This window comes from Anopheles arabiensis, chromosome 2, assembly GCF_016920715.1.
Source record: "Anopheles arabiensis isolate DONGOLA chromosome 2, AaraD3, whole genome shotgun sequence".
Classification (NCBI taxonomy): domain Eukaryota; kingdom Metazoa; phylum Arthropoda; class Insecta; order Diptera; family Culicidae; genus Anopheles; species Anopheles arabiensis.
In genome coordinates this window covers 84771806-84786558 of record NC_053517.1, presented here as the reverse complement: position 1 = coordinate 84786558, position 14753 = coordinate 84771806, and the positions used below count along the sequence as shown (strand labels likewise).

Here is a 14753-nt window from a genome sequence, read left to right as displayed (position 1 = left end):
TCATGAGGATGCCGGACTCATGCCCTACCAAGAAGGTGTTCGACAGCGATCCCCAGTTCGACATAAGGCGCAGGGAAGCACATCGAACTCGATCAGGTGAAGCGAGACCTGTCGTAGATCGGGTGACTACATGGATGGGAGGCTATAGCCAGGGATCGAGCATCCTGAAGAATGATTGTTGACCCGGGCATGTCACACCGACGTGCTCTATCGTGAGCAGGCCAACAAGATAGAGAGAAATCGTGATAACGTCCACTTCGATTCAAGTGATAACATTTGAATTTAATTTCGGACACTTCAAACTAAACCCAATCAATAATCGCACTGCTTTTCCATTGTATTTTTTTTTATCTAAAATAAGTCTTTTTTGAAAATATTGCTACTTACATCGTGTTGTACCACTTCCTGCAATATACACACTATAAAGTTGTTCACTTTGAACTATAAACTTATCTAATATCACATATTCTCATGTGGATATTAGACCTTCTCCTCTCTCTCTGTTGGTTTTTGCTGCCCTTGTTTTAACTATTTCAGTTTTTCCTGTCCCCGATTCCATCACATTTCCTATGTTTCTATTTTAAGTAACACGGTGTAAGTGTATGTGTGTGTATGATTTCATATAAGCACTACTATCTTCCTAAAAGTTAACAATTCCAATAGAATATTGAGGCAGGGCCTGCCGTTATTAGATCTGTTTCATTCCTTTCACGCTAGGACTTTTTGTGGGTGTCTGTTTTTCTGTTTTTTTTTTCTGTTTGCACTGCGCTTTGTTCCTCAATTTACTACTACGGTCGGTGCTAACAGCAATTCGATTCAGGCTCTCATCGCGTCTTTGACGTTTCGACAATAACGTTGCACGCTATTTAAAAAACACACACACAAGAATTCTTCTCTCTATGGCTCTCATTGGGGAGGGAAGGCTGTATCTAAGTTTTGCGAGACATTTTGGGTTTGCGGAAGGATAACAATAACAGAAAACCAGCTACCCTTTGGGAGGGGGCAGCTTTGTTCCTTTTTATCTGGAAGCCCGCTAACTATGTATGATTTCTTTTTTAAAGTTAAATAAATTAAACCCTAAACGCAACATAATGTGGGCAATGGTGGCGGTTGACGGGACATTGGCGGCCAAACCAAACCAAACCAAAATAAAAGAAAAAAAAAACACCTATTTATATGCATAATAAACAAACAAGCAAAACGAATGAACATGATAGATGAAGAAGCGCGAGGTGATTTCTAACACTACATCATTTTCCCCCTCATAGATGTTCAAACCACGGCGGCTCGAAGCATCTCGGTTAAGTTACTGGCGGCGTGCACCGTGTTTCACAGCGAACAAAAGATTTAAATTAATGTACAAACTGAGCGAGAGCGATCCCTCTTCGAAAGGGGCATATTATTGAAATGTTCAGCGCTAGGCTGAAACACTGGTCGGTCTTATGGTTTGCAAGGTTAAGCACCCAGATACATCTACTACAGAGTGAGCGGTAGAAGAACATGGCATATATTATGCTTCTAAAATGTGTTTTCATTCATTTTAAACACATTTGCAGGAACTTGGGGGTTGGTGGTTTTGCCAACTGCAGCTTCTTCACTGTACTGAAACTTGTTGTGTTGGAATTCGAACATAACAAACAAGCATGTCCTTTATGTGTATATCCGTGTGTGTGTGTTGGTCTAAGGGCTTTAGAGTGAAAGGTTCTAACGAGAATTTTGTACTATTGTGCAGTATATTATTATGAAATGAAGCCTTTGTTGAGGGGTTCTTTACTATGCTGCTTTACGGCAAATGAAGGGAGAGTGCCTTTGTACAGAAGAAGAAGAATAAATTCTAGCTGCCCATCGAATAATCATCTGATAAACTGTACCTCCTAAGCTGCCCCCCACACACACACGGACACACACACTCTCTCTCTCTGTGGCGGTGACAATGGCTGTGTATTTTCACGGAGGAGCACACCTAACGTGCAACACCCTCCTCCCGGCAGGTAATCTAAAACGCTATCACTACCGCAACTAGCCTGTAAGCAGTGCCGCCAGCCAGCTTTGCATCCCCCTGTGTGCACACCAACGGACGTAAACGAAGCCCCACGTACTGTGGCTCACTCTTCACACCGATCGTGCGCGCACTATCGACTGTTCAATCAGACTTCCTTCTGGCGGCCATTTCACCGATCGACCACCATCGAGCTGCTGCTGCTGGCAGCCAGGCGAAGAAGGCATTACTATCCATTAGTCTACCACGGCCGGGAGCGAACGGTCCTCATTTGCGCTCCGCCGTTCCGTCGCCACAGTTGGGCAGCTTGCGGTAGGAGCCGCCAACGTCCTCGATGTCTTCCAGCAGGAACTGTTTGTCCTCTTTTTTCGATTTTTTCAGCAGCTTCGTGTCAAAGCAGGGCTGTAGAAAAGGAAGACAGAAAAAGACCATCCAAATTAATGCCCTTCTTTCCATTTTGGCTTCCTTTTTTTGGTATTTTCCCCTACCGTTTCGCATACGTTCATGTTGCAGCAGTTTTCGATCGTAATTTCGCACTGTGTCGTCGGTGGCCGGGAGGTCATCGGTGTGACCACCATCTTTTTGGTGATGCGTGGCCGCGGCGGTTTCATCATCCGGCTGACGACGAGCACGACCGCGAGCAGCAGCGCGAACGAGACGGTAAAGCACAGTGACGTGTAGACGACGGTGCGGTTGAACGATTCCTTGCAGTAGGTTACCTTCGGTTCCATCAGCGGTAAGGTTTTCGAGATGCTGCAAGCAAAAACAATGTGTTAAAAAAGATCGTTAAGCAACCGTTTTGGATTTCAAATATATAAGCAAACAGGAAGAAGTTTGTTTAATCTGCTTGCAAATCATTTTTTTTATAAACATCATTCTAACTCTATCAAGCAATGTGTCCTCTCACCCCACACCATATCACGACTCAAACCCTTCACCGACAGTCGATCATTAATCAAACGATTAAACGACACCCTTCTAGGATGCAAATCTACGTTTACAATCCAGTTACTCTCTCTCTCTCTCTCTATCGCAGTGTTTGTTAATTTGTTATTGTTTAAATTGCTGCAACAATGTCAACGCGACAACAGCTCCCCTAATCCCCGACGACCGTTGGTGGAACAACATAAGCAATTGTTTATGTCTCCCCTCTGCGTCCTCTCACGAAAACCAGTTTCGCGCACAGCATCAACAACATGTGCGTATTTTAGCTATTCACGTTTAAGTGCTTTTTTTCTGCGCATTTTCTGTTTCCAACTGGCAACAGTAAAAGCAAAAAAAAGATCGATGGCGCACCTGGCTTTTCGGTGAATGTTTCATTTCGCCCTTGGGGAATTAAGGCGCAATTCGTTTTTGACGCTCATGCAAGAGGTCTCAAAAGATAGACCAACTTCGGTGAGTTGGTTGGGTCATGGTTAGAGACGTTACGTTAGATTAGGGCGTAGTGATGGGAAAAATGAAGTTTTTGTCGGAATCGATTCCGGCTAGCTCCAAAGTTTTCTGGAATCGTATTCGGAAAGTAGGTCCGGAATCAGTTTCTGGAACCGATTCCGGACCTACTAATCTACAATTCCGGACTACTATGATTATTTTAATTCAAGAACTGATTCACATTCCGTGGCTTATTCAATTTCTGAAGTAAATCTTGATTCCGTTACCGGGGCAAATTGCGATTCCCAGGTCAATTCCGATTTCGGAGCCGATTCTGGTCGCGGAATCGATATCGGAGTCAATTCCGGAATCGAATCCGGAATCGAATCCGTAGTCAACTCCGGAATCGGCTTCGGAATCAACTCCAGAATCGGCTTCGGAATCAACTCCAGAATCGGCTTCGGAATCGACTCCGCAATCGACTCCAGAATCGGCTTCGGAATCAACTCCAGAATCGGCTTCGGAATCGACTCCGCAATCGACTCCGGAATCGGCTCCGGAATCGGCTCCGGAATCGACTCCGGAATCGGCTCCGGAATCAACTCCGGAATCGGAATCAATTCCAGCATCGGAATTGGCTCCGGAATTGATTTTGAACACGGAATCGGAATCGGGTAGGTCCGATTCCGAGCTCCCACCACTAGTCGGTCGCACAAACGCTTACCCCAAACAGTACTGCTGCCACTGCGGATCCTCGTTGTAGGTGCTGCACAGCCGGACCGCAATTTCGCACCGCTGGCCGGCAAACTCCTCGCCACACTCGCACTCCGGCACCGTCGTCTCGTTGCCGAGCGTACAGTGACCCCCGTTCAGGCAGTAGTTGTTGCAGCTGTACTCCTCGCACCGTTCGCCCCGGTAGCCCGCCTTACAGCGGCACTTTGGCCGCTTACCTTCCTCCACGTAGCACTCTCCGTTGTAGCAGTAATCCGTCCCGCAGATTGGATTCTCGCACCGTGCCCCACTGTAGCCGGTGCTTTCGCACAGACACGTCCGATCGCCCATTTCCTCCTCCGTTCGCCCAGCAGTACCGTTGCTAAACTGACACCGGCCCCCATTCAGGCAGAACCCATCGCAACGGTTCCGATCGCACCGGTCCCCTTCGTACCGCCGGTCGCAGTCACACCGGGGGCGATTATCGCGCCCGATACGGCAGCTGCCCTGGGCGCAGTAGTTATTGCACAGATCTATCTCGCACAGCTTACCACCGAAGGCCGGCTGGCAGAGGCACGTGTTGGTGTGATGATTAACCGTACCGTTGTTCAGACACACCGTCAGCTGGCCCTGCTGTTGCGTTTCCTGCTGCAGCACGCTCGCCGGTTTACTGTTTTGCATGTTCTCCAGGATGCGGTCCACTACCGACCGGCAGTCGGGATTGTTGCGCTGATGCTCGAGCAGCAGGTTCGCGCGCAGTATCACCGCGGACGGATGTTCGCCCCGGTACACGGTGCGGGACGGTGCGTTCGGCTCCTTGGACATTTCGTAGATCTCGTTGTTCTCCTGGTCGGTCCAGTAGATGTAATCGTTCTTGACCGCAATGTCCGCCGGCAGCCGGTCGAGCCCGGTCTGCAGGGTGCGCTGATCGTTCACCTCCAGATCGGCGCTCTCGATCGTGTACCGGCGGCCGTACTTCTTCTCCACCCAGTACAGCCGGTTGCGGTAGTGGTCCACCGTGATGCCCTTCGGCAGGTACACCTGCTCCTCGTGCACGTTCAGCACGGTGCCGTTCATGGCGGCGCGCACAATGTTGGACGTTTTCGGGTAGCAGTTGGTCCAGTACAGATGCCGGCGGCATTCGTCGATCGCCAGGCCGGCCAGCTCGTGATCGGGCTGCACCGTGGCGACCAGCTGCACGGGCGAGGAGGATGGTGCCGGTGGTGCACTGGTGGTTGCTTCAACAGCAGTAGCAGCAGCAGCAGCCGTTCCGTTCGCCGCAGCAGCGGCGGACCGCGTCGAGCTCAGCAGATCATCAATCGCCACGTAGTACACCGACCGGGTGCCCTTCTCCGTCCAGTACAGCCGGCGCTCGAGATGATCGAACGCCATACCGCTGATGTAGGCGGTTTGGGCCGATTTCGGCAACAGCTTCGTCACCTTGTGCAGCTCGTCCGTATCGTCGTAGTCGAGCGCGAACAGCCGATACTCGGGATGGTCCAGATCGGCAAAGTACAGCTTGCCGAGCACCTCGTCGTACGCGAACGCCGAGATGCGGCTGTACTGATGCGCGGCAGATGAAATCTTGCGCCAGTTGGAATCGAAAAACAAAATGCCATTGTCCGTGGTCACTGCCGCCGCTGTTTTGGTGGGAAGAGAGAATTGCGCAAGAGAATTGGAATTAGTAAACGTTTTTCTTTAAACTAGGAATAACAACCCGCCCAATCAGCACTAGAGTTAGGTAAATCTGATACAGATTCATGACTCTGAATGAATCTTTGGTATGATTCAATGAATCTGCATCTCGATTGGAAAGATTCATGAATCTCGAAAGGTTCATTCTTATATCATTCTTATATCTCGAAAGATTAATGAATATCAAGGGATTTATAAATCTCTAAACTTTCATAATGCTTGAGCTTTTTACTCTTCTTCTTCTTAGTGTAACAACCTACGTGTTCATACTATACAGGCTTTAGAGACCAGATAGTCGGATCGATTGTTTTGCTACGTGGAGACGGCCCATGCGAGACTTGAAGCCATGACGGGCATCTTTTAGATGGGACGTAGGAAATTAAATGTTTTGTAAATCATACATCTTCATTCATAAAGATTCATAAATCCCTGAAGGTTCAACAATCTTTGAGGATTCTTGAATATTTGAAGATTTGTGAATCTTTGAAGATTTGTGAATTTTTGAAGATTTGTGAATCTTTGAAGATTTATGAATCTTTGAAGATTTGTGAATCTTTGAAGATTTGTGAATCTTTGAAGATTTGTGAATCTTTAGAAATTCATGAATCTTTGAAGATTCGACTCGAGATTCGATTCACTCATAACTGAAGAATATGAATGAATATGAAATGTATCTCAACGAAAGATTCACGAAACCCAACCCTAATCTGCACCAGGAAGTAGGCAAGCTTGCAAAATGCTGCTATCTTCTCACGCAAGATCGACACAAATTGGCAGACATTAGGTGTTTTAGGATGGGCTGTCGGCTATCCCTCTCCTATCGGGGCGTTAAACACACTCACCCCTACCCGATCGGATCGTGTGTGCTGCTACCCAATAATGTTTATGATCAAACAGATCGATAAGATAGCCACCGGGAGGAGACAGTGTATAAAGGTGTGTTAAAGGGGAAATAAAAGTGGCATAGTTGATAAACCACAATCTGGGGAAGAATGCTCACGTAAACCTGGTGTAACATTAAAAAAAAGGAAATTTTCTTTTATTTGCATGTATTTCTTCCTACCATCTTACAGGACGCATCATTTTTTGTACTAAAAACCTAAAAGCAGCAATTTTACGAAGAAATTCTCCACGTTGGCAATCGAATTTCGAACCCAAAAAAAACCGCCTTCAAAAGCAATTCAACACAACTCGCAGTTAATTCCACATTCCGCCTCAGGGGGGCCCGAAATGGAGCGCTCTCATCACGACCACTGCACACAGTGCTAATGGCCACAGAAGCAACCGAATGTGCAAATTATGTCTCGCACATTTGCAAGCACACCACCGCACAGACAGCGTAAAATGCCGTGGCTCGCTGATGGTCAATGCGGTGCCGGGCATCTAGAAGGTTGGCAAAGGTGAGGAACCTTGTGTTACAAATTAGATGCCACGGTGCTATGCACCATATCGCGATCGTAGTTTGCAGTGGCCCCCTTCAAACCGGAACCCCTTCTTGCTGACTCCACCGACCGACCGATTGTGTTACGTGCAATGCAGAAAAGGTTGAGGTTTCGTTGGACGTGTTCTCTTCTCACGCGGGGTTGCAAAATTCGCTTCCAGCGCGGTTCGCGCATTTCGATGGATCAGCAGAATTTGTGCAGTTTTTGTTGATAAAAATGAGGATCGCACCAGGAGCATTGGCAGGAAGCTGATGATTTGTGTTTTTCCCTTTTTTTTGAAACAGGGTTGATTTTGATATTGCGCATTATTGTGGTGTTTTGCAAAGAAAGTTCACTATCCAGATCTTTATTTATATGTATTCTTCCGCGGGAAGTCCAGCTGTATAAATTGGGTTCATAAAATGTAACCTGGAATGAAAAAAACCCTGAACAATACGCGTCTAGACGCACGCTAATGACGCGATAAAGCATTGCGGACAGCCATTGTAGCACCGTAGATCATCGTTCTGAGAGAATATCTCCCCATGGAATTTTCGAAATATGATCGTTGCTGGAATTTTCGCTACCCAGAATTACACCCCCCTGCTTTTTGTTACAGGTAACAGAGGGTGTATCTGGTTTCTCCAGCAACAGTTCACACTTGAAATAACCAAACACACAAATGCCAATGCGTGCGACGACGACGAGTGAGTGTGCGTTTTACTGAGCTGAGAAGTTTACTCAATCTTCACAAGTACACCAGCAGAGAAGCACACTAGGAAAAAGAAAACCTACCGTACCGTAGGCAAAACTATCGTTTCGTTTTTACAGGTGTCATTATTGCTTAGAAAACAATCGCATACGGGGAAGTGGTTTGGCTTTGGACGGGATCGTCTATCGGCGCGCCCACTAATGGAATGCATTTTCTAGGAGGTGTTCTAATGTTTTGTGCGATTGGCGGGGTCACTTTCTGGAAGGTACACCACCACCACCACCACCACCACATACCACGTGAGAAAGCGTCCAATCACCCACGAAACCATTACGAAACAAAAAGCATACGCGGGCGACCCAGAGTGACTGTGAGTCATTGCGGGATTCAAGCTCTCTGATAAACGCTGCCAAATGAACGCTGATATGCGCTGCTTTCCCTTAAAATAATGAACATCTTTTTCATAAGCTGATTGATAAGCGCGTTGAGCAAGAAAATCTAATGGCCACAACATTGCAGGGCATTTAAATGCATTTCAATTACAAGCTTTGTTCATCGGTACGTGAGTTGGACAGTGTCCCCACTTCGGTTTGGAGTAGTTTTGGATCCAGTTTCCGATTATCTGGACGGGCTGTAAATAATACGCAACGCCACTTCAGAGGTGCCGCCGCCGAACCCGCACGACAGACGCAATCGACGTCGGCTGGAAAAGTCACGTCACGATTGGGTCTCGGGACGAGTGGATCGAACAAATCACGAGCCTGACCAGCTACATGCGTTTACTAGTTCAATTTTTGGCAAATATCATCGATACCAATCAGCATCATCATCGGTGGTACCATGGGGCGGACACGTCGATAGCGGTGTTTGGTGAAAAATGTCGCCCTGTTATCACCCCTTCCCGCTTGACGGTTGCCAACGATACGGTGGGAAAAGAAGAGCAATAGTAAAAACATTCAACACACAGCTACACAATCGGAGTCGTGCCCACGCGTCGGTTCCACCCGTTTGATTAGCAAATGTGTGCTAGGTGCTAGGAGAGCGTATTGTGCCACATGCCCCAAGTCGATCGGTAGTAGTCTCCAGGGAGGGAAATCTGTACCCCTTCGACCCGTAAAAGATCCGTTTCAAGTGATGGATTAAACAATCGGCCACAACCGGAAGCTTGCACCAGCACCTTCACACGGTTCTTCCGGTAGCGCCAAAATCGTGTCAAGAATCACGCCGCCGCCACCATTGCGCGTACACTTTCGCTTTCGTGTGATGGATGGAGGAGGCACGCCGTCGGGTTAGGCGAGAGGGTTCATGGGCACTTGCAGGTTCGTTTGTGCTGGCGATCATCGTCGGTGACTGCTGGCCTTGCGAGCAGGCGATTTTTTTTTCGGACCACCATTTCCTGTCCGAAATGGAGCAAACACTAAAAAAAAAGGAAATAGAACAGACAATGAAAAACGCAAAACTGCAATATTGATGCGCTGGTATTTTTGAACACCTTACCGGCATCACCTAATTTTAGTACGCAACGCAACGTCTTGCCTTTGCGTATTGCGCTAGAATAGAAGCGGATTGTTTCTACCAAAAACAAGCAAACATGCCTTCACGCAGCTTAGAAGAAGGAAGTAGAGAGCTTGGCTTGGCTTAACTGCGCCGCACTTGTCGATCGTGTTCCTTCTCCCTTAATGAAAACAGAACCCCAACATACCGGCGATCGTGCGCGCACACGGGTTTTGACGTAAATCTGACCTACCTCTGTGCCTTCCCCCTATCAATCGGTGGCCGGATCGTTGCATGTATGTGAGGGTTTTTTTTTTGTTTTTTGCACAATCACTCAACTCACTAGTCGATCAAGCAAACTCTTATGCAGGCGGAAAACAAAGAGCTCGAAGCAAGAACGCATAACGGAAGCAGCAACAATCGCGTTACAAACCCCGGTTCCGGCAAGCGGGTGGGAAATACAAAGGGTCAAATCGTGCCGCACGTTAAACCTGTCGGACACCGGCACCTGCACGAGAGACTGATCTGGGGGGGCTTGCAGTTGCTTTTACAGCGCAAGAAAAGGGAATTAAAAACAACAATATCAACAGATCACCACATCGGTCTGGACTGTAACGGTTGAGATGGACAGGGTAAAAAAATGGTTCGATTATAGTTACTAACTGTCCAGCAGGAAGTGTAAGTATGTGGGGAGGGGGTACAATGAACCCGGAGAGGATTGTTTTCTCACCGTTTCCGGACAGGCGCAGAGGGACGACCACAGCATCCATTCACAACGACAGAGCAGAGTCGGCGAACGATGGTTCAACAGGTGGTTGGAGCATTAAAGGTTTGATTTGCTATGTCGTGCCGTGCACTACCGGTCACGATCCTTTTGGCTTGATTGTTGACGGCGCAGAGTAGCGCCGTGTGAGGTTACGGCGGACACGTGGGGTCCGTTCTGGAATAACTGGTTTTCATGAAACGCAATGGTTTTGTCGCGCATAATTTCGGTTGTCTTGCTTAGGGAGCTTTAGCTAGCTTATTTAAATGTACACAATGTACGTCAACCTTCGATTTCTCTCGTCTTGTCCAAGGATTGTAAAACACGAGTCTAGAATAGTTCTTTGATAAATGATCACAGTTCACGGCTCTAAAGAGCCAGAGGCCAATTGGATTTTATGATTTAGCTTGATTGGTTTAGTACTATAGATGTTTAGACAGATATGTTAAAATTGTTTTTTTTTTTTTACATTTTTATACTATTATTATTTCATTTTATTACAATATTTTCTTTAACCTTTGGTATGTAGTCTGAGTGGCTCTGAGTGGCCAGTGGCTCTCTTTGCTTATGAAAACTAAATTATCGCCCCAATTGCGACTCCCCTTTGTGTAAGCATAGGAGTTATCATTGGTTAGACATCGAATCCAGGTTGTTAGATTTTGGCTAAAATGTGATAAAGTTCATAAAAATGAGTCTTTAATTTAATCGTTGCTCTAAAATATGATCTATCCAATGGTAATGAAAGATTTAGTCTTCAGATTGTTGTTAAGCAGGTACAGCTAATGCCAAATAACTGCAAAAAAGATGAATGTACCATGAATTCAACATATATTGAAAGGAAAAGCTAATCTAAATTTACAAGAAGTTTAAACCGTGGAGTTCATTTCGAAGGCTAAACTTCCGAAAATATCTTCCTTCTGGTAGAATTTTAACTTTGAAGAAGCATGAAGAGGTTTCAAGGATAATTGTCGCAAGTTTCTTATTTTAAAGAATATAATTTAAAAGAAAGATAAAATAAGTTTTTACTTGCAGAAGGGTGCTCTCACATGAGAGTAGAACAAAATCCATTACTTAATTGTGTCGGGCGAGTCGTCTACCATTAAAGAACGATTGGATGGCGCCATGCCCTACCTAACCCTATTTAAACAGTTATTATATGTTTCTTTGACGTAATTGACCTACGATGCGATCAAGGTCCATTAATGTTGATGTCTGTCTGTTCAAGCTTTAGAGGCTTATTTTGTTATAACAAGACAACCAGCAAGCTTTAACTATGTGTGGATGGGATCCGTATGGGAATCAATCCCGAGCGGTTTACTGGTAGACGGCGCATCTATCGAATAGACCACCGGATTGCGCTTAAACGTAAACGATATTTCTTTATTTATACATTCAACAGGATGCTGATACCTATGAATACTCCATTTAAAAAATATATATTCTAAATGCGTTGCAACATCTTTGCGTATGCTCCCGCCGTAAAGGTGATGATGGTAACCTTGAATTGTGCCTTTAAATACAAGCTCGATCGAATCGTTCACAGTCGCAAAACATTGCCGCATCACCACTACCGTTCGTCGTGTCGGTGTAATGGTGCAAAGATTTACCACCAAAGCCGGTGCAAGATAACTGAGGGAGCACACGTTGGCCTTATCAACGCTCTGCCGCGCCTGTTGGCCACCTTTGGCGCCTTGGGAAGTTTGTTGTTTTTTTTTCTTCGTTTTTCTTCAGCAGGAGGCATGTTTCATTGCGATTGCGTGTGTAGTGGTTTGTATGCGGTTCTTATTTTTGATAAGCCAAATATGGCCAAAATGATCGCGTCATTGCCATTGAGAAGCCGGCCGAGGAACTAAGACACCGTCAGCGGATTGACGGTATAGAGGTGAAATGTCACTTATTTTGAAGGAGGATTCTTCTGTTGTTTGTCGATGTAAACTTTGAAATGAAACAGTTTACTAAATATAGGATTTCCATAGGTCCAAAGGGGAACACCGTTTTAAAAATAAACCAGTATAGAACCAATAATCCTTCTAAGCATCTCAGAACCGCTGCTCGATCACTAGAGATTGTTAACAGATTAAATTGATTAAACAATTGTTTACATCCAATGAAACATTCCCATCCCGCAGGATCAACCATAATATGTAGCAACCATTTTACATCCAACCATTTAGTTGGAGCGTGCCTTATCAAAAACCACAGCGCACAAAATGCGTCTTATGAATTGTTCGAACGTGTCGGGGAGAGCTGACAATCAAATCAGAACATATTTACTAACGTTCATCACCCGCTTGATGGGTGAGGGAATCTTTGGGGATTTTATTATTTGCTGCCTCTCTTTTTGCGCGCTCTCTCTATCTCTCCCAAGCTTTGGTTGGTGAAACGGTTTTGAACCGAGAAAAACCATACTGCCAAAGGACACTTTCAAACGCGTGTCACTTTCATTGCTGTTGATTGTTTTGCGCACACGATGATCACGATCATGATCACGAGAGACGAACGAGAGAAAAGCGGGCCGTTAAATGGTAACTTTGGCGGAACGTTCAATCAAGTTCATTGCGGACCAATGCGGTGGTTCGGTGCTGTGGCTCTCCCCTCACCCTCTGGTGATCGTGGTGTGAACTCTTTCGAGCGGAGCTGGGCTTGGGCGTTTCAATCATTCATTGGAGCGCTGGTGCAAAACTATAGCGAAAAAACCAAAGCCCTACACCCCGCCTAAACATAGTGGAGCAGAGTGAAGGAGCAATAAAACATATAATATACCCATTCGTCCACCTCTCTCCTTCCCCCGAAAGACTCCACCGGAGATCGATGTGCGTACGTGACGAATGGAATGGACTTTTGACCGCCGTTTGTTGTTGGGGCAGTTTTGACTTTCCAAAATAAAAAAAAAAAAGGCCAAAGACAAAAATCAGTTGGCCTTTGCGCGAAATCTGCACAGTTCAAAGTACGGGAACGTATAATTGGTTCGATAGGCTGAAACCGACGAACCGAAGGAAAACGCGGCCTGGTTATGGTGGTCGGGTGATTGGTGCAAACAGTCATTGTCTAATGAAAGCATCAGACAGAGCTTAATATGTCTGGTCGGAGTGGTTGTCGATCGTACGGGGGAGTTCAAAAAGATAAAATAAAAGGAAAGACCTTTAGTATAGTGGTGGTTCAAACCAACTCATCGTAAACCATAAAAAACACAAACAGCCAGATAAACAAATAGAGAATGTTGAATCAGTTCAAACTTTAACCAATAAACAATCAACAATTAATAAGAGTATTTCTAAATCGTCAAAGTTCCAAAAAAAATCAATTCAAAGTAAAAAATCCGGTTCGAAGGACTAAACAACTTTACAGCGGTTGGCGTTTGAGTAATCGTTGTAGGTGGAGCCTACTAATTAGAACCCCAGACGATTAAATTGAGTTTCAAGTAAACATGTTCGATTCCAATTAGAGTATTTGTAATTGGGAATGGGATTTTCTTTTCTACATCGGTTGACGACCACATAATCCAATATGATCCACGATCAAAGCAATCTGTACCATGTTCCTTTCACAATTATGTAGATGAGGGAGTGTGCGGCTCTGTTGCTTTGGCGACTAATTTCACCACCGTTTGCAAAGTCCTCGGAACTACACACGCGCGTGCCAAAAAGGATGCACACCAATGGCCATTTGAGGCAAACGTTAAATAACCGCCCACCTTTGAAGCAAGTAAGGAACTGGGCGAGAGTAGCAACACGTCTCGGGCAAGGCGGCCCCTACTACACGCTACTACAACGACAACCGGGGTGTAGTAAACTCCCGAACCGTTTCGTATGGGCGGGTATGCTGAAAATGATTATTTTTGGATGCGCGAGATAAAAAAGAAACGATGTTTTTCTTTTTTTTTGTATTTTTTTTTCTGCACTCCTCGACTCGGTCGTCACAGTGTTTGGTCACGAGCGCCGTCGCCCAGTGACGACGTCCGCAATCGCAAGAAGGCGCGAGTCCCCCCGCCTAACACATCCCGTTGCCGCACTTACCCCATTCGGTGGCTATGACATAACCGAGGCAGCATGACGATAGAAGTAGCACCAACCATCCTGCCGCGGCACGGCAAGGACTCTTCATGCTGGATGATTTGGCCAACACAGACACACACACACACGCAAGCACACGCACGCACACTGCAAGATCCGGAGTTGAGGGAAGAAGTGTCACGAGCCGGTGTGATAACGCACTAAACGCACACTTCACCACGGATTCGCAATTCCACGTTTTCACGCAATCACAAACACACTGCCCGTGAAAAAAACGCTGGATCCCCAGCGATAGGAAATCCGCCAAACTTGCGGTGCTCCGGTGCGGCAGGGTGTTGGACAGTTTGCAGGTAACGAGCGGAGAGATAAGCTAGCTACGGCTTCACACTCATCACACTACACGCGCGGACGGCACAGAGAGCGAAGCGAGGCGTCTGCACCATTCGGCATTTGGTTTTCGATTGCAAAAGGTGGTCCGCTTTTTTTTTGCTGCACGGTACCGAACCCGTGTCGTGAAATCACGTAGTCCCCTTCCCCTGCGAGAGCTGTCAGCTCGGTGTTGTGACAGGTGGCG

General features: G+C 46.2%; 1 protein-coding gene across 1 annotated transcript; it reads right to left on the bottom strand.

Moving 5' to 3' along the window:
- Nucleotides 1–319: 319 nt before the first annotated feature.
- On the bottom strand, nt 320–14705 carry LOC120896397 (protein cueball). Its single transcript, XM_040300465.1, has 4 exons — nt 14183–14705; nt 4095–5721; nt 2488–2752; nt 320–2401 (listed from the first exon to the last, which is right to left on the bottom strand). The coding sequence occupies exons 1-4, from the start codon at nt 14268–14270 to the stop codon at nt 2267–2269; spliced, it is 2115 nt and encodes a 704-aa protein (XP_040156399.1). The 5' UTR covers nt 14271–14705; the 3' UTR covers nt 320–2266.
- Between the last annotated feature and the right edge of the window lie 48 nt (nt 14706–14753).

Bases quoted from the DNA above. Each gene is read 5' to 3' on its own strand.
- LOC120896397 (XM_040300465.1), bottom strand. From the start codon at position 14,270: ATGAAGAGTCCTTGCCGTGCCGCGGCAGGATGGTTGGTGCTACTTCTA. The intron at 5,722-14,182 runs GTAAGTGCGGCA...CCACCAAAACAG, and splicing joins TGTCATAGCCACCGAATGGG to CGGCGGCAGTGACCACGGAC. The intron at 2,753-4,094 runs GTAAGCGTTTGT...TTTTGCTTGCAG, and splicing joins TGGCAGCAGTACTGTTTGGG to CATCTCGAAAACCTTACCGC.